We start from the raw sequence: 24,422 nt of genomic DNA on the forward strand, positions 1-24,422 counted from the left end.
AAATGAGAGAAAGAGAGAGAGAAAAAACCATGCTCATTTTATCTGTAGACCCTAACTTAGGATGAGGAAATCAAAATGTGGCTAAGAAATTTAGAGATGTTTGAGATAAAGACACATTGAAGAAATTTAAGGAAGAAGATGAGGTATACCTGAACTGCGGAGTCAAAAATATTTGTAAGTGAGAAATGTGGAATGATTATCAAGAAGTCACAGCCTCTCCTCTACAGTCAAACAGCAGGAATTGGAAAGTGGAGCAATTTTAAGGCTGATAAAATAAGTAAGTTTTAAGAGAATTTAATTGATATACTATCTTGAATATTTTGTTTTCTCTCCAAGGTCTTATCTCATATACAGAAATCCTGTCCCCATCCAATTTCAAGTTAACACACTAAAATAAATCCCATGAGAATACAGAAGGAACAAAATGAATAAACATGTGAGATGCTTTGATTGGTTTACTTGCTAATAGAAAAGCAATAAATTCTATAATTCCCTCTAGGGAGAATGTGAGTAGATGCAATCTCACATGGTTCTGTTCACTGAATCATTATTTTTGTCTGGAGAGTTAGTTGTAGACAAATGATAATAGAAAAAGCCCTGGCTTGCACAAACTAAGTCTATCATAAAGTTCAGGAGAGCTCTGTTGCTGGGCTTCACCTCCCAAGGAGTCCCCTTTAGAGACAAGAATCAATTTCAGTCTATTTATCCTTCCCTCCTGTCATTGAGGTTTCTTCTAAGCCCAAAGCTATGTTTAAAGAAAAGACTACATGTTATGCCACTGTAAGTAAAAGTGGTTCATTGACGCTGAGAAGAAGTTTGCAGGTGGGAAAAGGGAACCAGAAGTGAATGACATTTCCAGCTTAAGGTATTTTTGACAAAACACTGCCCTCGTGTAGTTTCCTTCTGGCCCTAAGCCTATGTTTGTAACTGGGGTCCTGAGAGGAGCTCTGGGGACCACTACTGGTCCTCACAACCATGGGGTGGCCATGGTTCCTCTCACCCTCCTGGTCCCTCATCCTCACATGCCAGTGCCTGGCTTTGTCATGACTCCGCCAGAGAAGAGGAAGAGATAATATCATGTAGGATATTATCTGACTAAAGGGCTAAAAAGAACTCCAGGGACTACGTGGCCCAGGTTCCTCTTCTTACAAATAAGAAAACACTAAATCAGAGTTATTAAGCAGTTCACTTGTCCTGAGATTGATTGATCTTCCTTCTGCCATTGCTAACTGTCTGCCCTTCCGATTCTTGAACCATTGTCAGACTAACTAGGACCCACTGCTCAGTTGTTCAAGAGAGAGATGCCACTCTCTCATAGGGCAACCCAATGCCTGTGGGGAAAAGATTCTCTTTTTGTTTCCTTATGTAGCAGAGGAACTGTTAAACATATAACGCATTTCCTTGTTATTATTGGATCCAGAAGTCACTTTCCAATGATTGTTGCAAATCATCAATAATGGTTTTTATGCACTTATTAAGTGTCTTATGATAGATAACTCATTTAATCCTCACAACCATCCTATAAGGTAGGGTTTGTTACCCACCCCACTTTGCAGATGGGGGAACTGAGGCACAGCAAGGCACAGAAAAGTCATAAATTTAGTGTGTAGCAAAGCCAGGATCTGAACCCAGGCAATAGGGCTCTATCTAGAATCTTTGCTTTTTTTTTTCTAAATTATGCTATTCATTAGGATCAAATTGAGTATCAAAGTAACTACTGAGATGGTAAGTAATTTCTGAGTGATTGCAAATATTTGAAAAATCTGTGCTGTCCCAGAACCCCGTCTTTGATAGCCATGGCTTCCATTCTGACTAAAATATCAGTAAAAACGTTTACTTTTGATCGGTGTTAAATATCCTAAATATGTCCCCTTTTCTTCCATAAGATTCTCTCTCTCTCTCTCTGTCATAGGCATGGCAGAATAGCACTTTGAGTTTTGAAAACTTGTATTTTCTTCTTTAATACAGGAATGAAGTTACATTAAATGATTCTTTTCATCTCTTCAAGTTTCTTTTTAAACTTAATTTTATGAATCAAAATAGAAAAACAATGGCAATGAAAGCAAAATGTGGTTTGATTTAAATTCAAAAATAACCAAAAAGGAATGCAAAATAAATGTGAAAGAGTTTGCAAAACTGTAATGACTGCATTGGATTTTTAATTCCAATGATTTAGATTCTTTCCTCAATTTTGTGGTCTCCATAATGCTGTTAATAACAGCTAACATGTATTAAACCATTAACAGGTATCCTGGTGGTACTCATTCTTCACATCAGCCCTTTAGATATCTGTTGTCATCATTTTACAGATGAAAATAGTGAGGTTCAGAATAAGGTACTCAACTTTGTAATGATCAACATTCAGAATCAAGGTCAGAATGACTGTCTAAAGAGCACTGCTAACAATGCTTATCTCATTGTTCTTCAGAGATCATATTTTTTTTCAATTACTGCTAATTTTGTCATGCTATGGAAGAATAGAGAACTGTATCCATGAAGGCTTTTTCCTCATTCTATGCACTGAAGATCTTTCTTTGATGTGTAGCTGGAGTACACTCTCAAAGAAAACTTTATTTCAGGCAACTGTGTCTTTATTGTATCTGCTCAGGCTTTTTACTCAGAGAAAAAAATAATCTGACTTCTTAAACTATGAAATCCAAAACGCAAAACCATGCCAATAATGAAAAAAAAATGTGTTCAGCTTATAGTATACTTTTCTATCATCCTTGGCTTCACAAATGAGCTGATACAACATTAGTGTGTGTGAAGAATCACCATTATGGAGTTGTCACCTTATGACCCTTGCTAGCAAACTCTTAAAATGTACATTTGACATCTCATGTTAGATGTGGTTTGGATGCAGTTCACATCTAATTAAATAAGACTAACAGTTCTATTTGCTCCTTTATTTATTCCTTTCCTTTAGAAATAGTTTATTTTGGCTACTACTTTCTTTCAGAAATGTCATACCAAAAAAATCACATGTAAAATTCTATAAATGCAGATTATTTTACTTATAAACTTTGATTAGTCAAACAATTCTAACCATTTGGCAAAAGGAAGCTCATGATGCATTTGTAACTGCTGAGGCATCCAAGTGCTTGCTACCCTGGGTCCCTGAACTGGGTGCAGAAACACAGAGATGCACACAGCACAGTTGACAGCCACGGGGTTTGTCACATCCCACTCCCAGGATTCTGTCTCAGGCTGCCCTCCCTCTGTAAGTTGTGACCCTGCTTCACCTCTGGGAGGTCTCCTATGTCTCATCGAAAGACTACCTTTGGAAAGAAATTTAGTCTTTTCGGTTCCCTGTTTCTTTCTTTTGATTTTTAACTGGAAATTCCCAGAAGCTACTTTACAGATGAGAAAATTAAAAGACATTGAAATGTAGTTCTCTGTATGATGAAGCTCATTTTCTTTGACCTGTGCAGATTTATAACTTGGCTTTGCTTCTGCCCTTGTTCATAATTTGGTGGACGTGACAAAAATTTTCAACCTGGTTTAAGATCCACTTCTACTTTTAGTCAATAGATGATGTTGATTGTTTCTCAATCAGGACAACTCGGGAAAAAAGTACATGCTTCTGTAGGAGAAGTGATACTGAGATTTTTCAATTTCTACTTACTTGTTAAGGATTAATACTTTCTCATAATTTAGTGACATTTCTCCCATTTGAAGCTCTAAGAAAGTCTTCTAAGATCAGATGTTCCTGTTAAAACTTGGTGAGAAGACCGGGCACAGTGGCTCACACCTGTAATCCCGGCACTTTGGAAGGCCAAGGTGGGTGAATCACTTGAGGTCAGGAGTTCGAGACCAGCCTGGCCAATATGGTGAAACCCCGTCTCTACTAAAAATACAAAAATTAGCCAGGCATGGTGGTGCATGCCTGTAGTCCCAGCTACTCTGGAGGCTGAGGCAAGAGAATTGCTTGAGCCCAGGAGGCAGAGTTTGCAGTGAGCCGAGATTGTGCCACTGTTCTTCAGCTTGGGCAACAGAGCAAGACTCCATCTCAAAAACAAACAAACAAACAAACAAACAAAAAAACAACTTGGTGAGATGCATAGAAATAGTGTAAACTTTAATTCTATATTTCATTGTGAAGTTTTTCTAAATAAGAAATGCCCTGTTTTGTTTCCTGTAAAGCACAAAGTTCATTAAAAACAAATGAACATGTGTGCAATTTATACAAAAGATAAGTTGCTGAATATTCCTACTTTGTAGAGATCATCAGTATAAATAACTTCATGCTTAAAGAATTTTCCTGCATATATGTGAATAGATACAAAAGACATAAATATGTTTATATTCTAAAATACAAATCAGGTCATATAATACACACATACGTTAACTTCATGGAATGACCTAAAGATCAAAATTGTCCTTTTTCATGGCTGCATGGTATTCTGTGTTGTAATAACAGCCAAATGAAAATAATCGATCCCCAACTGATAAACTTTTAAGTTGATTCCAATCTTTTTTTTTTTTATTTTTTTAATTTTTGTGGGTATATAGTAGGCATATATATTTATGGGGTACATGAGATGTTTTGATAGCAGCATGCAATCTGAAATAAGCACATCATGGGGAATGGGGTATCCATCCCCTCAAGCATTTATCTTTCGAGTTACAAATAATACAAATACAATTACACTCTTTAAGTTATTTTAAAATGTACAATTATGTTATTACTGACTATAGTCACCCTATTGTGCTATCAAATCATAATTCAAAATTTTTAAATATATAAACAAGATTACGAAGAATAAGTACGACCTTTTGCTCACTATGCTTCAGTTTCATTGTGTTTCTTTCTCTTCCCAGAAGTCACCAAGCGCTTCTTGCCCAGAGACTTTGCCTTTACTGTTCCCTTACTGTTCCCTGTGAGGAGAATGGTCCTCCTTTGGCTCTGGGCAGGGTTGCGGCCTTCATTGTTTAGGTTCCTTTCACCTGACTCTGCTTGAGAGAGACCTTTCCTGACCATCTCATCTAAAGGAGTCTTCCTCAAACCAAGCAACTTTCTATTATTTTACCCAGATTATTTTTTTACTGTTCTTTTCACAGTCAGCAATTATCTTATTTACTCATTTACTCCTGCTGTTTTAGTGGTAGTAACTAACCATTCCCTCTCTCTGCTCCAGAAAAAAATCAGTTAAGAAATGCACACAAGAATCAGATATAATTTTAAAATATATATATTTTATATATTTTGCTAGTAAGGCTTATTGAAAAGCATGGTTCATATCTTCAAAAAAATTTATCTCCAAATTAAAATCATAACCATTAGCTGACACCTCTCCCGACCTCCAAATGGGAAGAAACATGCTCCTGATGCCTTATGCTAAAGCGGGTGGAAATTCATGTGGGTGAAACAGAGAAGGGGTATCCTTAGTTTCTCTTTCTGGTTCACAATCATATAAATTAGGGGACAGAGAAAGGCAGGTATATTCCAAGACAATTTCATCCAGGGGCATAACAATTTCCTCCTCTAAATGGGAATGTGAGGAGTGGAAGAGAACACTGCCTTGACATCACTTCTTCATGACCTGGTCCCCTTCTGAATGCATCTACCTCCACCACTGTGCCTCCTGCGCTTAGAACAGTGGCTAAAACAGATCATGCACTCCAGGATCATTTGTTAAAGGATGGATGAAGTACAAATTGAAACTGGATAATATTGTTCTCTTATCGAATTAGCAAAGGTTGAAAATAAAAATACTTGGTGGTGATGACCATGTGGGAAAGAGGCATGATTCTGAGGTACACATCAGTGATATATTATATTGGTATAAAATAATAGAATTTATATAGATAAAAACTAGTAGAATTTATATTGGTAAATTTTCTGAAGCAAAGCTGGAAATAGATATCAAAAGCTTGGAATTTCAATATATTTAGCACCTGCAAATTCACTTTTAGAATACATTCTCAATTAAAAATCATCAATATAAGCCAAACATAAACTTGTAAGAATATTTATCTCAATGCTACCAAACATAAGAGAAATAGAAACCAAAAATTTCTGACAAGAAAAATGATTCAATAAATTATAATAAAAAGGATATTGTACTGCTTTTATATATTATTATATATTTGTATATTGCCTTTTTATTTTTTGTATATTATGTATTTACTATTTTGATTTACAGACTTGAAACTATTTTCCTACATTTTCTTCCATTTTAATTCTTTCACATGTGACTAAATTTTAGCATCAAGTGCTGATGAAGAATTAAATAAAATTCTTGAAATAGAACTACAAACCCTAGAGATGGAAAATAGGTACCAGAGGTGCTTCCAGGGAGTATTGGCCAGTGGCTGAAAAAATGACGGTTGTAGGAAGTTTTAAAGAAACTACAAAGTTGAAAAGCTATTTACAAAAGATTTTCAATCTTAAATATGAAAGTAGAATTCATGTGAGAAGGTAAATGGGTTGCTAAGCAAGAATATGAAGAACAGAATGCCCTAACCACTTCATACTGGGTAGAAAAACGCAAGCATGCCCAGGATATAAAACCATCTTGTATTGCAGCATTTTGTCAGTGTCATCTCTCATTTCACTACATCAATAACTAAGGATTCCATCCTATAAAAGAAGCAGAGTACCTGAATTCTCCAAAATGACACGTGTTTCCATGCATGTATGTGTACACAGTAATACAATATATATTATATTACACTTTATGTTAATTTTTTTTTTATATAAGAATTAGCTATATTTTTTTTCCTATTACTCTATTGGTACAAGAGGATTTTTTTAATTTCATGAGCATAATTGAGTTGGTTCCAGCAACATATTTGAAAACAAATTCAACAAAGAATCCCTTCAAAATAATACATTTCTTAATGCTCCCTCTGAAACACTCAGCAAATATTGTGCATCTTTGACCCACAGCTCTGACCTTCCTGTTCTAGATGAGGGTTTGTCTTTCTCTGCCACAAAAGCATGGAAGGCAACCAGACATGGATCACAGACATCACCCTGCTGGGATTCCAGGTTGGTCCAGCACTGGAGATTCTCCTCTGTGGACTTTTCTCTGTCTTCTATACACTCACCCTGCTGGGGAATGGGGTCATCTTTGGGATTATCTGCCTGGACTCTAAGCTTCACACACCCATGTACTTCTTCCTCTCACACCTGGCCATCATTGACATGTCCTATGCTTCCAACAATGTTCCCAAGATGTTGGCAAACCTAATGAGCCAGAAAAGAACCATCTCCTTTGTTCCATGCATAATGCAGACTTTTTTGTATTTGGCTTTTGCTGTTACAGAGTGCCTGATTTTGGTGGTGATGTCCTATGATAGGTATGTGGCCATTTGCCACCCTCTCCAGTACACTGTCATCATGAGGTGGAGAGTGTGCACGATCCTGGTTCTCACGTCCTGGTCATGTGGGTTTGCCCTGTCCCTGGTACATGCAATTCTCCTTCTAAGGTTGCCCTTCTGTGGGCCCCGGGATGTGAACCACCTCTTCTGTGAAATTCTGTCTGTCCTCAAGCTGGCCTGTGCTGACACCTGGGTTAACCAAGTGGTCATATTTGCTACCTGTGTGTTTGTCTTAGTCGGGCCTCTTTCCTTGATTCTGGTCTCCTACATGCACATCCTCGGGGCCATCCTGAAGATCCAGACAAAGGAGGGCCGCATAAAGACCTTCTCCACCTGCTCCTCCCACCTGTGTGTGGTTGGACTATTCTTTGGCATAGCCATGGTGGTTTACATGGTCCCAGACTCTAATCAACGAGAGGAGCAAGAGAAAATGCTGTCCCTGTTTCACAGTGTCTTTAATCCAATGCTGAACCCCCTGATCTACAGCCTGAGGAATGCTCAGCTGAAGGGCGCCCTCCACAGAGCACTCCAGAGGAAGAGGTCCATGAGAACGGTGTATGGGCTTTGGCTTTAAAACATGTGGTTTGCTGAAGCAAGAATTGTGAATATATTTTGTAGAAGTTTAATATAAAAATGGTGAGTGATTGAATTCAAGCTTTGAAAATAGGGCAATATTCAATGGAATATATGTTCTCTAAAATCGAGGAACCATCTCAGTAGATAGGAGAGCAAAATTACCAGAATATTTAGACTTTCCTTTAAAAGTGTTAGAACATCTTTTTGCTTTTATTTTTATTTATTTACTTTTTATGTCATAGTGCTATTTTATATAATTTCCTGAAATAAGCAAAATGAAACTCTGGTGTTAAAGGAGATAACAGCATTGTTTTATAATAGCTAAAACCTGAAAAGAATCCAAATATCTATCAACAGGGAGAAGTTGAGTAACTTGTATATTCACGCAGCAGAATACTAAGTAACAAAGAAAATGAATGAACCTCAACATACAGTAACATGGATGAATATTACAAACACAGAGTGATAGAAGCCAGACACAAAAGGATGTATGATTCCACCTACATAAATTTCAAACATAGGCAATAACTAAACTATAACATTAAAGCTAGGATATTAGACATCATTAGGATGAAGGGAGTAGATAGTGACTGGGAGGGGTAGGAAGGCAGCTGGGTAATGGCCATTTACTGATAATCCCTTGCACTATACATTTATGCTTTGTGTACATTTCTCTTGTGTACATTTTAAAAATAATTTCTACATTTATTTTAGATTCAGGTTGTACATGTGCAGGTTTGTTACGTGGGTGTATTGTGTGATGATGAGGTCTGTGGTACAGATGATCCCTCCCCCAGGTACTAGGCATAGTACCCAATAGGTTTTTTTCAGTCCACACCCCCTTCCTCCTTACACTCTCTAGTAGTCCCCAGTGTCTACTTTTCCCATCTTTATGTCCATATGTACTCAAAGTTTAGCTCCCAGTTATAAATGAGAACATGTGGTATTTGGTTTTCTGTTCCAGATTTAATTTGCTTAGGATAATGGCTTCCATTTGCATACATATTGCTGCAAAGGACATAATTTCATTTTCTATGGCTATGTAGTATTCCACGGTGTATATGTACCACATTTTCTTTATCCAGTCTACTTCTGATGGCCACCTAGGTTGATTCCATGCCTTTGTTATTGTGAATAGCACTGTGATGAACATACGTGTGTATGTGTTTCTTTGATAGAAATATTTCTTTTCCTTTGGGTATATACCCTGTAATGGGATTGTTGAGTTGAATGGTAGTTCTATTTTTGGTTTTTTAAGAAACCTCCAAACCGCTTTCTGCAATGACTGAACTAGTTTACATTTTCACCAGCAGTGTATAAGTGTCCTTTTATCTGCAGCCTTGCCAACATCTGTTATGTTTTGACTTTTTAGTAATAGCCATTCTGACTGATTTAAGATAGAATGTCATGGTGGTTTTGATTTGCATTTATCTGATTATTAGTGAAGATGAGCATTTTTTCATGTTTGTTGGCTGCTTGTATGTCTTCTTTTGTAAAGTGTTTGTTTATGTTCTTTGCCCATTTTTAATGGGGTTGTTTTTTGCTTGTTGATTTGTTTGTTTCTTATAGATTCTGAACATTAGACCTTTGTTGGATGCGTAGTTTGCAAATATTTTCTCTCATTCTTTAGATTGCCTATTTATTCTGTTGATAGTTTCTTTCACTGTGCAGCGTCTCTTTAGTTTAATTACATCCCATTTGTCAATTTTGGTTTTTTACAATGGCTTTTGGGGACCTTGCCAACAATTCTTTGTCAATGCTGATGTCAAGAAGGGTATTTTCTAGATTTTCTTCTAGGATTTTTATAGGTGTGGTTTTACATTTAAGTCTTTAATCCATCTTGAGTCATTTTTTATATATGGTGAAAGTAGGGGGTCCAGTTTCACTCTTCTGCATATGGCTAGCCAGTTATCCAAGCACCATTTGTCAGATAGGAAGTCCTTTCCCCATTGCTTATTTTTGTTGACTTTGTCAAAGACCAGTGGTTTTAGGTGTGCAGCTTTATTTCTGGGTTTTCCATTCTGTTCCGTTGGTCTGTATGTCTGTACAACATCTTGTATCCCTTGATGAAATAATTTAGGAGTAAAAGGGAATAAGATATGGAAAGCTTTAGATCAATACTAAACTGTGTAAAAAACCCTAAAATATATTAAAGCTTTAGGATTTGGTAAAATGAAGAAAATCCATTAGTAAATATTCAAATGGTCCAGGAGACAACAATGGTCTTGAGCATTATTCAAACTTTACACTTACTCTTGGGTGATGATAATTACTGAAAAGGCAAGATTTAATCACCTGTTGAAGCTCTTGAAATTTTTTTCATCAATATTTTTTAATGTTTGAACCAACTTGTATGTAGATGGTGACACCAAACATCCCAACACAGCTTTGTTATAGCCAACATCATCTATCTTTCATGGTGGCAAAAGATCTCCTAGATTCATGAGATTGGATTGAAACATTGTGTTTATGATGCTGATGGTGATAAAATAAATAATGAATACTCTTTGTACAGTTGTTAGCTAAGGCAGTATATTAATAAATCAGTTTTATAAGTATTATCTTTATTTAGGATTTTAAAAACTGTGATTTCCTTTGGATGTACAATACTGTCAAGTTATTAATTTCTTTTTCAATTATTATTAGGGTGTCTGACAAAGTTGGTAAATTTCTATATTTTTATAACACACTAAAACTATGATCTATCAAAAAGTCAAATTTTTACTAAAGGTGTAAATATTTAAACTTTTAGCAAGGAGACATGGTTGTTTCAAAGCTATCAGGTTAACCATTTTAGGAGATTAATATTGGAAAAAGAGGTAATTTCTACATACATATTTAACATTTATGGCATATACAATGCAAAGGATATATTGATTATTTTTAAGTACACAAATGATAATAAAGAATGACATGTCAGGGTTAACTAACAGAATGTACCTCAAACTAAGGGAGTAGTCATTTAGAATTTGAACAAGTTATAGACAATCACGAAGTTCACCTTGATCAGAAGAAGAAAGCAGTTAAATGAAGTGGGTTAGAGCAATATTTAACAGTAAATATGGGGGGCAGATAGTAAAAGCTTTGATAGGCATTAGTATAGTTGGCCAAGCTCAGTTATTTTTATGAATATTAGGACTTTTACCACATGAGGGCCCTTTTAGACAGAGCCTGCCAAGGCTTTCATTAGTTTGGGTAAGATCACTATGGAAATGAAGTGTAGAATGTCATATAGAAGGTCGTGAACTATGGTAAGTAAACAACGTCTTGTGATGAATTCATAGCTGTTTGTAGGCATATCTATAGCACATTGTTTTTCATGTACAAACCATGAGAAAAGTTTAGCTTGTTTTTGAATGCTGTTCTCCAGGGTTTGCTGTAATGTATGATAAGAACTGAGAAGCCTATTCAACACTTGGATCTCAGCTATGGGCTACTCAGCTCAGAAAGAAGTTGCATTAATCAAACATGGGACACACCAAACAGGACTATTTTTATCATTTTTTAATAAAAAGAAGGAACAAATCATCATGGATACTTAGTAATATATGGAAAACCCTAAATATAATTTAAGTGTAGAAGCCATGAAAAGAGTTTTATTACTTGAAACTTAGGAGTCATATTAGGAAAGAAAAATGAAAGAAAGAAGAAAGAAAGAGAGAAAGAAAGAAGAAAGAAAGAGAAAGAAAGAAAGAAAGAAAGAAAGAAAGAAAGAAAGAAAGAAAGGGAAGGAGAGAGAAGTTGTTAGATAAAAATCGGTTATCATATTGAAATTAGGTCATATTTTTAGGTGTTGAAAGACAACAAAGTCTTCAGCCTTGCTGTAGAATAACAATATTTAATCACCAGTAAGATGTTTTTAAATTTTTGTTATGAGAAACTCTTTTAAATACAAAAGCACGTCAAGAGCATACAGTATATAAAATGTCAATCTATTGTTGAACTATTACATTTCTTCTTTATATTATTAGTAGGCATTTCATCTACTAAGCTTGATAACATGTGATACATAACACATGCTACAACATCAATGAACCTGAACGACATTATGCTAAATAAAATAATCCAGTCACAGAAGAACAAGTACTGCATGATTCTACTTATATGAATTATCTAAAAGTAGTCAAATTCATAAAAACAGCATAGAGTCTTGTTGCCAGGGACGGACGGCAAGGGGAGACATGAAGTTGCTATTGAATGAATATGCATTTTCAGTAATGCAACATGAGTAAGTTCCAGAGATCTGGTGTACAACATTACGCCCTATAGTTGATCATACTACATAGTGCAATTAAAAACTTCTTAAGAGAGTAGAACTCATGTTAAAGCCTCTTGACAAAATAATAAATAAATAGATGATAAATAAACAGATAGATAAATAAGAAATCCTAACCTATGTCATTCAGGAAAGATTAGGGACTTGGTTGGGATAATTCCTTTATAATTTATTTTAATTGAGAACTTCTGGAAATATGACGCCTTAATACAGGGGAATAAATCTCAGTCACTCTGAAAGCCCAAAGGATAAGATGCTGTGGGGAGACAAATGTATTTTATTGACACATTTCAAGTCATGAAAACAACTTTACCTAATTATACAGCTTATAATATACACTGAAATAAAATACTCTTACATTTCTCCATGCTTAGTATTACTCATTTGTAATTATCCCATGTGTGTATCACAAAACATAAACTTTACAATCCAAGTCATTTAAGTACTGTGTGCTTCTAAGTAACTCAGAGTGTGATGAAGTTGAACTGTAATTTAAATAAAAAATAATTTTAAGATAAAATGTTTTGTATTAGCTAAAATCAAAATTAAGAAGGAAAAACAAAATATTAGTAAGTCAAATTCAGCAAAATAAAGTAGTAGCAGATTATGATTAAGTTGTTTTTATCCCCTGAAAGTAGGAAATATTTAACATGAAGCAAATAATGAATATAATTTGTCACATTAATAAATTAAAGGATGCATATAATATGGCCATCTCAGTAGATCGAGAAAAGTATTAAACAAAATTCAATGCCAAGTCATGATAAAACTTTTTATAACTTATATGGCAGTAAGCCTTCTTAAAGATAACCTACAAAAAAAAAAAAAAACACCAAACAAACAAAAGACGCAGCAGATAGCCTACTGAATGGTGAAATGCTAGCATCTTTCCATTTAATATAAAGGACAAGGTAAGGATGCACATCGTTGTCACTTTTTTTCCTTTTTCTCAGTTTTTTACTAAAGATTCCTACCAGTACAATTAGACAAAAGGAATAAATAGACACCCATGCGTGTGTGCACACACACACACACACACACACATTTGAGAAAGAAGAAACAAACTGTAATTAATGCAAAGGACACAATTTCCAGATATGCAGAAAATCTAAAATAATCTTCTAACATATTATTAAAATTATATGAAACGTTAAGGTAGCTTGTTACAAAATTGATATGAAAATCTATTATATTTTTGAAAAGCAAAAACAATTAAAATAAAATTTTACAGAATTCATACAAGGATGTACCAAGAAACAAACTGAATAGAATATAAATTATGGAAGTAGATTTATGCCTCTTTTAGCTCTTGCTAAACTACAGGTAGCACAGCATGATCAATCATTGGAGAAGGAAGGACTTTGCAGTAAATGGGGCTGGGACAATTGAGTCTCCCTAAAAATACTCAAAGCCTGCAAAATCACTCAATTCCTGTGTATTGAAGACCTTTGAATATTCAAGACCTATTTCAAAGACACAAATATAATGTTTTTATAACATATCTAAGGGAAGATTTTTAAAAATAATGCACAAAGTTGCTTTTGTAAAATAATATACCAAGTTGAAAAATCTTCAGATTGCATTAAAAGCAAATATTGATAAATTGGACTAGATTGGAATACTGTTGACAAGTTATGAAATAGATTTATTTTTGTTTCATTTTGCTTTTAGAAATCAGGGATTCATCGTTTCATAAGCTTGAAGTTTACAATCAGAAGATATTTTTTCATATTTAAATTACATCACTGTACTTCCTTTATTACACGTTTTAAGACAAATGGTAGCTAGGAATGCCCAAATCTTTTTGTGAGAAGATGGCAAACCGATATTTGAAAGCAAATGGCACAGAGCATTTTATCCATGGAATATTATGCACCAGGGAGCTGGGAGACACTGAGAGAATGTTTATGTACAGGTATATGAAGGCTAGAAATGGGTGTGTTGATTTAAAATTGGCTGAAGAGAAACAAGAAAGGGAGAAGAAAATCATAACATACTGTTACACAACAATTTCTTTCAGGGTAAGAAAAGAAGCTTGATAGATGTAAAATGTTCTGAGATGACAAATTAAGATAACTCAGTCTCTGAATATTGGAGTAATTCTCAGCTTTAGAACTTTCCTGCCCTATTAGTGTATGTGATTCCCCTCTTTACACGGAAAAAGTTTATCCACTATAAGAACTCCAACTTGTCCTGAGGATTAGTTATTTATAATCTTTCCTTGTGATTCCCTATGCAAAATTATTATCAGCTATCAGATGAGGGTCAAGAATTACATTACCTAGTAATCCACGATGAGATAAGAGTGACTTTCTGAATGTATAATTAAAACTAGAATGATTTTAACATAAAGGTATAAACAGCTTCTAGTAAATTGGCTGTAAAGTTTTAAAGTAAATAACTAAAAATCTAAGTCCCTGATATGTCCAGCAGTGAAAAAGCTAATCTGTACCAGATGTCTCTGTGCTTGTTTTTATTGGATTGTTAATGTTATTATTGAATTATATTGGAGCAAGCATGGGTATTTATAGTCCATAAGCCATTATGTCATATATTTTATAAGTTATCAAGAGAAAAGCCTCACTCTAGAATGACTCCAAAGTGACCACTGGGTCTTGTTCTTAAAACACATCTAATCATATGGTATGGTCCCTGAGGCCCTACCCAGTGAAGGTCTCTGACTTTGAATCGGCTGGACCTAGACTAGCTCATAGATCTAGAACAAGTATTGGCAGTCTAGTGTCCTTGGGCCCCTTTGATCGGTCATTGTTTTTGCAAAGAAAATTTTACTAAAACACAGCCACACCCATTCATTTACACATTGTCTATGACTGCTTTTGCCAGAGTTGACCTTTTACGATGAAGAAGATGGTCCTCAAAGTCTTATATATTTTTCTGTGGACATTTACAGGAAAAAGTCACTAACTATTGACCCAGAGAATATATAATGTGCTCTAACATATTAATTCAATGGGTACAAACTTTACTAGTATTGGCTGTTTCCCAATTATTGGAGTTAGATTTCCGATCATTTCAATAACAAATAATCCATTAAAAATTTTAGACAGTTGAGGGGATATAAAATGCTACCTGATGGTGACTGTAATTTACATTTTCTTGCTGACTAATGGTGAAGAGCAGCATTTTACATGTTTATTGACCACTTGTATTTCTTTGGAGAAGTTTCTATTCAAGCGCTTTGCTCATTTTATAAAATTTGTTTGTCTTTTAATATTAATTTGGAAGAGTTCTTTTCATATATTGTCTTTAGTTTCTTTGCTAGATAAAGAACAGTGAATTTTATCACTTTCTGCCTGCATTTCTTGTTTCTTCATGGGGACTTTGATAATCACAGTGATTAATTTCAAAGACGTTCAATGTTAATCAATTATTCAAATTTTACTTCTATGGATTATTGTGTCTTTTCTACAAATATATTTCTACTTAATTAATGAAAGTATTCTTCTATTTTCCTCTCAAGAGTTTAAGATTTCAGTTTATATGTTTAAGTCAATAAATAATTAATTTTAAGGTGGCATTTATCCTAGCAGAAAACAAAAAAGCCAACTTACACATTTTGTAGGGAGCAGGGCCCTCTCCTCGTGGTGCCCTTTGAGATGTCTTACATCAGCCTCTCCTTCCTCAGTGCCCTCTTCTGGGCACTCTTGACCTCTGCATTCCTCAAGCTGTAGATCAGAGGGTTCAGCACCTGATTCCAAAGGCTGCAAAACAGGGAAAGGACCTTCTGCTGCTCCTCGGGATGGCGGGACTTGGGGGCCATGTACATGACAATGGCGTTGCCAAAGAAGAACCCCACCACACAGAGGTGGGAGGAGCAGGTAGAGAAGGCCTTTCTGCGGCCCTCCCCAGACTGGATCCTCAGGATGGCCGCCAGGATGCTCAAGTAAGAGACCAGCACCAGACAGAGTGACCCTACCAGGATGAACATGCAGGCTGCAAAGATGACCACCTGGTTGAGCCAGGTGTCAGCACAGGCCAACTTGAGGACAGGCAGGATTTCACAGTAGTGGTTGATTTCATGAGCCCACTGAAGGGCAGCCTCAGAATGAGAACTAAATGGACCAGAGCCAGGAGGAAGCTGAATACCCAGGAAGCCACAGCCAGGACAGTGCACACTCTCCAGCTCATGAGGACATTGTAACGTAAGGGGTGGCAGATGGCCACATAGCGATCATAGGACAAAACCACCAAAATCGGACACTCTATGTTAGCAAAAGCCAAATACAAGAATGTCTGCATTATGCATGGAAAAAAGCACATGGTGCTTTTCTAGTTCGCAAGATCCACCAGCATCTTGGGAACATTGTTGGAAGCATAGGACATGTCAATGACGGCCAGGTGTGAGAGGAAGAAGTATGAGAGTGTGCAGACTGTGGTCCAGACAGATGAGTTCCAAGGCTATTCCAAGGGAGACGCTCCAAAAGAGGAGCACTTCCATCTCAGCACTGAGCTGGAATCCCACTAGGATGAATTCTGCGACCATGATTGGTGACATCTCATTTCTTTTTTTTTTTTTTTAATTATTATTACACTTTAAGTTTTAGGGTACATGTGCACAATGTGCAGGTTAGTTACATATGTATACATGTGCCATGCTGGTGTGCTGCACCCGTTAACTTGTCATTTAGCATTAGGTATATCTCTTAATGCTATCCCTCCCCCCTCCCCCCACCCCACAACAGGCCCCAGAGTGTGATGTTCCCCTTCCTGTGTCCATGTGTTCTCATTGTTCAATTCCCACCTATGAGTGAGAACGCGCGGTGTTTGGTTTTTTGTCCTTGAGATAGTTTACTGAGAATGATGATTTCCAATTTCATCCATGTCCCTACAAAGGACATGAACTCATCATTTTTTATGGCTGCATAGTATTCCATGGTGTATATGTACCACATTTTCTTAATCCACTCTATCATTGTTGGACATTTGGGTTGGTTCCAAGTCTTTGCTGTTGTGAATAGTGCCTCAATAAACATACGTGTGCATGTGTCTTTATAGCAGCATGATTTATAGTCGTTTGGGTATATACCCAGTAATGGGATGGCTGGGTCAAATGGTATTTCTAGTTCTAGATCCCTGAGGAATCGCCACACTGACTTCCACAATGGTTGAACTAGTTTACAGTCCCACCAACAGTGTAAAAGTGTTCCTATTTCTCCACATCCTCTCCAGCACCTGTTGTTTCCTGACTTTTTAATGATTGCCATTCTAACTGGTGTGAGATGGTATCTCATTGTGGTTTTGATTTGCATTTCTCTGATGGCCAGTGATGATGAGCATTTTTTCATGTGTCTTTTGGCTGCATAAATGTCTTCTTTTGAGAAGTGTCTGTTCATATCCTTTGCCCATTTTTTGATGGGGTTGTTTGTTTTTCTTGTAAATTTGTTTAAGTTCATTGTAGATTCTGGATATTAGCCCTTTGTCAGATGAGTAGGTTGCGAAAATTTTCTCCCATTTTGTAGGTTGCCTGTTCACTCTGATGATAGTTTCTTTTGCTGTGCAGAAGCTCTTTAGTTTAATTAGATCCCATTTGTCAATTTTGTCTTTTGTTGCCATTGCTTTTGGTGTTTTAGACATGAAGTCCTTGCCCATGCCTTTGTCCTGAATGGTAATGCCTAGGTTTTCTTCTAGGGTTTTTATGGTTTTAGGTCTAACATTTAAGTCTTGAATCCATCTTGAATTAATTTTTGTATAAGGTGTAAGGAAGGGATCAAGTTTCAGCTTTCTACATATGGCTAGCCAGTTTTCCCAGCACCATTTATTAAATAGGGAATCCTTTAACAGGAACTGAAATTGTGGCAATAATCAATACCAACCAAAAAGAGTCCAGGACCAGATGGATTCACAGCCGAATTCTACCAGAGGTATAAGGAGGAACTGGTACCATTCCTTCTGAAACTATTCCAATCAATAGAAAAAGAGGGAATCCTCCCTAACTCATTTTATGAGGCCAGCATCATCCTGATACCAAGGCTGGGCGGAGACACAACCAAAAAAGAGAATTTTAGACCGATATCCTTGATGAACATTGATGCAAAAATCCTCAATAAAATACTGGCAAACCGAATCCAGCAGCACATCAAAAAGCTTATCCACCATGATCAAGTGGGCTTCATCCCTGGGATGCAAGGCTGGTTCAATATACACAAATCAATAAATGTAATCCAGCATATAAACAGAACCAAAGACAAAAACCACATGATTATCTCAATAGATGCAGAAAAGGCCTTTGACAAAATTCAACAACTCTTCATGCTAAAAACTCTCAATAAATTAGGTATTGATGGGACATATTTCAAAATAATAAGAGCTATCTATGACAAACCCACAGCCAATATCATACTGAATGGGCAAAAACTGGAAGCATTCCCTTTGAAAACTGGCACAAGACAGGGATGCCCTCTCTCACCACTCCTATTCAACATAGTGTTCAAAGTTCTGGCCAGGGCAATTAGGCAGGAGAAGGAAATAAAGGGTATTCAATTAGGAAAAGAGAAAGTCAAATTGTCCCTGTTTGCAGACATGATTGTATATCTAGAAAACCCCATTGTCTCAGCCCAAAATCTCCTTAAGCTGATAAGCAACTTCAGCAGTCTCAGGATACAAAATCAATGGACAAAAATCACAAGCATTCTTATACACCAATAACAGATAAACAGAGAGCCAAATCATGAGAGCCATTCACAATTGCTTCAAAGAGAATAAAATACTTAGGAATCCAACTTACAAGGGACGTGAAGGACCTCTTCGAGGAGAACTACAAACCACTGCTCAATGAAATTAAAGAGGATACAAACAAATGGAAGAACATTCCATGCTCATGGGTAGGAAGAATCAATATCGTGAAAATGGCCATACTGCCCAAGGTAATTTATAGATTCAATGCCATCCCCATCAAGCTACCAATGACTTTCTTCACAGAATCGGAAAAAACTACTTTAAAGTTCATATGGAACCAAAAAAGAGCCCACCAAATGTTGGTGATCAAATTAATTTTCTGTGGTAATTTTTTAGAAAACGTTAATGATAAAAATACTGGGAGTAAAAAGCTATTTATGTACAACCTGAAAGCATGCTAAATGTAAATGTTATGTTCTATTTCACAAGGGAGACCAGTTTGGGTTGGATTGGTGAAGAGGGCTCCAAGAGTGCTTTGCAAAATCAGTATTAAGTATGAAGTCAAGTGGGTAGAACAGTTAAAATTGTCTTGAAATAAGGAATAAGAATTTCAAGACTGGGAGCTGCTAGGGGTAGTACTTGAATGAAGTAGAGTGCATGCTTTGAAGAATAATGAGGTAAGTAGAGTAAGCCTCTATTGGTCACACAGATTATGTTAAAAGAAAAATAACTCCACTTATACTCCTCTTGGATATATCTTTTACTGTTCTCCATGATAGGTTAAATCTATTACTATTATTTTGAAGTGCTCCCTCCATCATAATTTAAGAATTAAACCTCTATTGAGATCTAGGTTAAGAAAAGACACTCAGAGGGTAAGAACTGGAAGGATTTTACAATCATCAAACTTTATCACTTAGTGCAAAAAAAAAAGGATAGAGAAAGAAAGAGTATGGCCATTTTATCTGTAGGCACTAACCCACAATAAGGAAATAAATATGTGGCTAAGAAATGCTTGAGATGGAAGGCACACTGAAGAAATTCAAGGAAGAAGATGAAGTATACCTGAACTACCAAGTCAATAATATTTGTGAGAAATTTGGAGTAGTTATTTTACAATGACGTTTTCTCCATTGAGAGAAAGCTATTTCTCTGAAGTGATGCTTTAACAGAATTCAGGGACCTCTAACCAGCAGAGACCAAGAGATCATTGGCTCTTCTCTAGGGAAACTAGGAATTAGAGAGTGGAACAATTTTAAGATTGATAGAATAAGTATTGAAAGAAATTAATTTAAGACATGATCTTGGTATTTAAATCTTCTGTGCAAGAGTCTTGTCTTTTAACAGAAATCCGGTCCCTGTCCAATCCCAAGTAAACACACATAACACATCCCATGGGAATGCTGAAAGAACAAAATGAATAAACATGGGCAATGCCTTCACTGGTTTGCCTGCTAATAGGAAAGTAGCAAATATCTTTAATTGTCTCTAGAGAGATATGATTAGAAAGTTATCACCACTGGGTTCTGTTCTCTCAATTATTATTTTTCTCTGCAGGGAGTGAGTGTCTAGTCAAATGATGGTAGAAAAAGCCTGGCTTACACAACTAATTGTATCACAAAGTTCAGGAGAGCTTTGTATCTGGGCTTCACCTTCCAAGAAGGCCTCATTAGCGAGGAGAATCAATCCCAGCCTATCCATTCTGCCTTTCGTGTCTTTGAGGTTCCTAGCAAGCCCAAGGGTATGTTAGAAGAAAAGACCACAGATTATTCCACTGTAAGTAAATGTGGTGTATTTGCCTTGAGAAAGGGTTTACAGATGGGAATGGGAAAGGGGCAGTGAATGAAATCACTGGCTCCAGATAGTAGCGATGAAATGCCCGTGCTATGTGGTCTCCTTCTGCTTCTAAGCCTGTATTTATAGCTAGGGTCCTGAGGGGACCTCTAGGGGCCACCGTCTATCCCAGGATATGGCCATGTACCTCTGACCTTCTCGGCCCCTCCATCCATATCCCCTCATTACCCTGTGGCAGCTCCTGGCTTTGTCATCACTGTGCCATAGAAGAGGATCAGATAACCATCCCTATAGGGTATGATCTGGCTAAAGGGCTCCAATGATTGTCAGGGGCTATGTGGCTCAGGTGACTCTTTTTACAAATAATGCTAATTTTAAAAACTGAAGTAGAGCTTTTAAGTGGTTTGCTTACCCAGGGATGTATCCTCCTTGCCCCTCTGCTAACTGCCTAGTCCTGCACATTCTCAGAAGCGTTGTGTCGCCAGACAAGATCCCCTTCTCAGTTGTTCTGGATACAGGCACCATTCACTCACAGGGAAAAGCCAGTGCCTGTCAGGGTACAGGTTCTCTTTTTTTTTTTCTGATTTTAGCAGAGGAACCATTGAGCACATAACATGTCTCCTTATGATGACTGGATGCAGACATTCTCACCAATGATGGTTCTCATATCCCTAATTATATATCTAAAAAACCTAAGTTCTTATGTGAGTTAATGCATTTAATCCTCACAACTATGTTATGAGACAGAATTTATTACTCACCCCATTTTGTAGATTGGGAAACTGAGGCATGAAGAGGCACAGGGAAGTCATAAAGCTAGTATGTAGCAAAGCCAGGATCTGAACCCACGCTGCAGGGCTCAGGAATCCATGCTTGTTCATTTGTTTTTAAAACTAGGCTGCGGCCGGGTGCAGTGGCTCACGCCTGTAATTCCAACACTTTGGGAGGCCAAGGCAGGCAGATCACCTGAGGTCAGGAGTTTGAAACCAGCCTGACCAACACGGAGAAACCCCATCTCTAATAAAAATACAAAATTAGCCAGGCATGGTGGTGCATGCCTGTAATCCCAGCTACTCGGGGAGCTGAGGCAGGAGAATTGCTTGAACCTGGGAGGCGGAGGTTGCGGTGAGCCGAGATCGCACCATTGCACCCCAGCCTGGGTAACAAGAGCGAAACTCCATCTCAAAAAAAAAAAAAAAAAAAAAAACTAGGCTGTTCCCTAGGACTAAGCTCAGTGTCAAAGTATATTATTGGAGGTAGCAAGTTATTTCTGAGTAATTGCAAAGATTTGACAAATCAGTGCTGCCTTACAACCCCACTGCTGGAGGCCCCAGGGCTCCCATTCTAAGACAATTTTCAATAGAAACTTTTCTTTTGTGTCAGTGCTAAACACCCTAAATACGCCCCCCTTTTCTTTCCAAAAAATTAATCCTCTCTCTATCATTGGCATATTTAGCATGGTGGGATTGACCTTTTACTATTACAGCCTGTATTTTTTTTTCTTCAGTAAGGGAGTGTGGTTACTTTAAAGGAGTCTTCTATTTCTTTAAATTGCTTTTTAATTTTAAAAATCAAAATATAGGAACATTTATATTGGGAAATCAAAGCAAAATGTGTGTCTTATATTTAAACTCAAAAACAGCCAAAAAAAAAAAGCAAGATAAACGTGAAAGTGTTTGCAACACCATGATGATTGCACTGGATTTCCAATTCCTATGCTTTAATACTTCCCTCAATTTTACGATCTCTTTAATATCATTAGTAACAGCTGACATTTATTAAATTCCTATAATGTACCAGTGCGATGGTATTTCTTCTTCACATCAGTCCTTTTGGTATCTGTGGTCAATGTTTTACATTTGACAATAATGAGCCTTAGAATACGTGACTCAAATGCGTCATGTTCATTGCTCAGAATCAAGACTGGAATAGTGTTCTGGCCAAGACTGTTACTCCTGTTGCTTTCATTCTTATTCAGAGACCATATTTTTTTCTGTCACTGCTAAATTTGCTTTGCTCTTTAAGAACAGAAAAATGTATCCATGCAGTTTTTTCCCTTACTCCATCCACTGAAGATTGTTCTGTAATGTGTAACTGGAGTGGATGCCTAAATAAATCTTCCTTTCAGATATCTGATTCTTTATTGAACTTGCCACATGCTTCTTCTAAAAGAAGAGTCTGACTACTTGAACTGTGAAATCCAAAATACAAAAGGATGCCAATAAATAAAAGGAAAAAAACTATTTTCCTCTTATACTATATATTTGTTTACTTAACTTCACAATTGAACTGATGGACAATTTTTGTGTGTACGTAGCCACCATTATAGACTTTTCTCCTTGTGGCCTCTTGTACACAACTGTTAAAAGCACGGTTGATAGCCAGAGTTTTATACAGTTTGGATGTAGTTCACATCTGATTAAATTTCACTTTCGCTAAGAATTCTATTTGTTTCCTTCTTTATTCCTGCTCTTTAGAAATAGTTTATTCTAGGCTGCTGGGGTTTTTTTCCCCGAAATTCCTTACTTTACAAAAATTACAAATAAAACTATAAACCCAGATTTGCTTAATTATGAATTTAGATTAACCAAACAATTGTATTTATTTGGTAATGACTGGATTGTTTTTACTCCTAAAGTATCCAAATGCCTGCTACCTAGGTCACTGGGCCTTGGAACAGTAGGAGCACAGATGTGTACACCACAGATGGGAGCCAGGAGGGACTAAAAATATGCAAAATATCCATGTGCTTGGAGGTCTCAGGGATAAAAGGCTTCTCCTTTTCAGCTTGATTCATTGGGACATTAACACAACATTTGCTGTGTCCAAAAATTGACAACTACCATTCTGGCATTAAAATTATATTGTGCAGAAAATTAAACAGTTTCCTATTTCAAATATCTGCTCATTGGAAGTTCCGTACATACATATCTTTTAACTGTATTCTGCTTTCATGAATCTAAAAGTAAATCAATTATTATAAAGTCAAAACTATATCAGCTAAACTGATGAATTTTTTATGTCAATTTCAGATTGTTAAAAATATAAACAAGGTTACAAAGAATAAGTACAATCTCCTGCTCACTATGGTTCAGGTACATTGTGTTTCTTTCTTTCTCTTCCCAGAACTCACCAAGTGCATCTTGTTCAGAGACTTTGCGTTTACTGTTCCATTACTGTTCCCTGTGTAGAGAACGATCCTCTTTTGGCTCTGGGCAGGGTTGTGGCCTTCATGGTTTAGGTTCCACTCACCTGTCTCCTCTTAAGAGAGACCTTTTCCAACCATCCCTTCTAAAGGAGACCCCCCTCAAATCAAGTAACTTTCTATTATTTTACCTAGATTATTTCCTTCATTGTTCTTTTCAGGGCCAGCAATTATCTTTACTTGTTTACTCCTGGTCTTTTACAGTGGTAATGAATCTTGCCCTCTCTCTGTTCCAAGTCTGGAAAAAATGAGTTGAATATTACATGAAAGAATCGGATATAATTCAAAAAGGTATTTTATTAATAAAGTCTGTTGAAAAGCATGGTTTATATTTTCAACAAAGTTTCTCTCCAAATTAAAATCACAACTGTTAGCTGACACCCCTTCCCCACCTCCAAATGGGACTGAACATGCTCCTGATACCTTAATCCCAAGCGGATAGAAATGCATGCAGGTGAAACAGAGAACAGAGAAAGGTCACCCTCAGTTTCTCTTTCCTGTTTCACAAATCATATAAATTAGGGGACAGAGAGAGGCAGGTATACTCTAAAACAATTTTATCCAGGGGCATAGAGGTTTCCTTCCCTAAACAGAAATGTGAGGTGTGGA

The 24,422-nt window shown here is 36.6% G+C and overlaps 1 protein-coding gene and 1 pseudogene across 1 annotated transcript; one reads left to right on the forward strand and one right to left on the reverse strand.

Annotated features, from left to right (window-relative positions):
* Positions 1-6,943: 6,943 nt before the first annotated feature.
* Positions 6,944-7,900, forward strand: OR2A2 (olfactory receptor family 2 subfamily A member 2). The gene has a single exon (XM_004046416.4). The coding sequence runs from the start codon at positions 6,944-6,946 to the stop codon at positions 7,898-7,900; it is 957 nt and encodes a 318-aa protein (XP_004046464.1).
* A 7,900-nt stretch (positions 7,901-15,800) lies between these two features.
* Positions 15,801-16,682, reverse strand: LOC101137861 (olfactory receptor 2A14-like; annotated as a pseudogene).
* Between the last annotated feature and the right edge of the window lie 7,740 nt (positions 16,683-24,422).

This window comes from Gorilla gorilla, chromosome 6, assembly GCF_029281585.2.
Source record: "Gorilla gorilla gorilla isolate KB3781 chromosome 6, NHGRI_mGorGor1-v2.1_pri, whole genome shotgun sequence".
Taxonomy (NCBI): domain Eukaryota; kingdom Metazoa; phylum Chordata; class Mammalia; order Primates; family Hominidae; genus Gorilla; species Gorilla gorilla.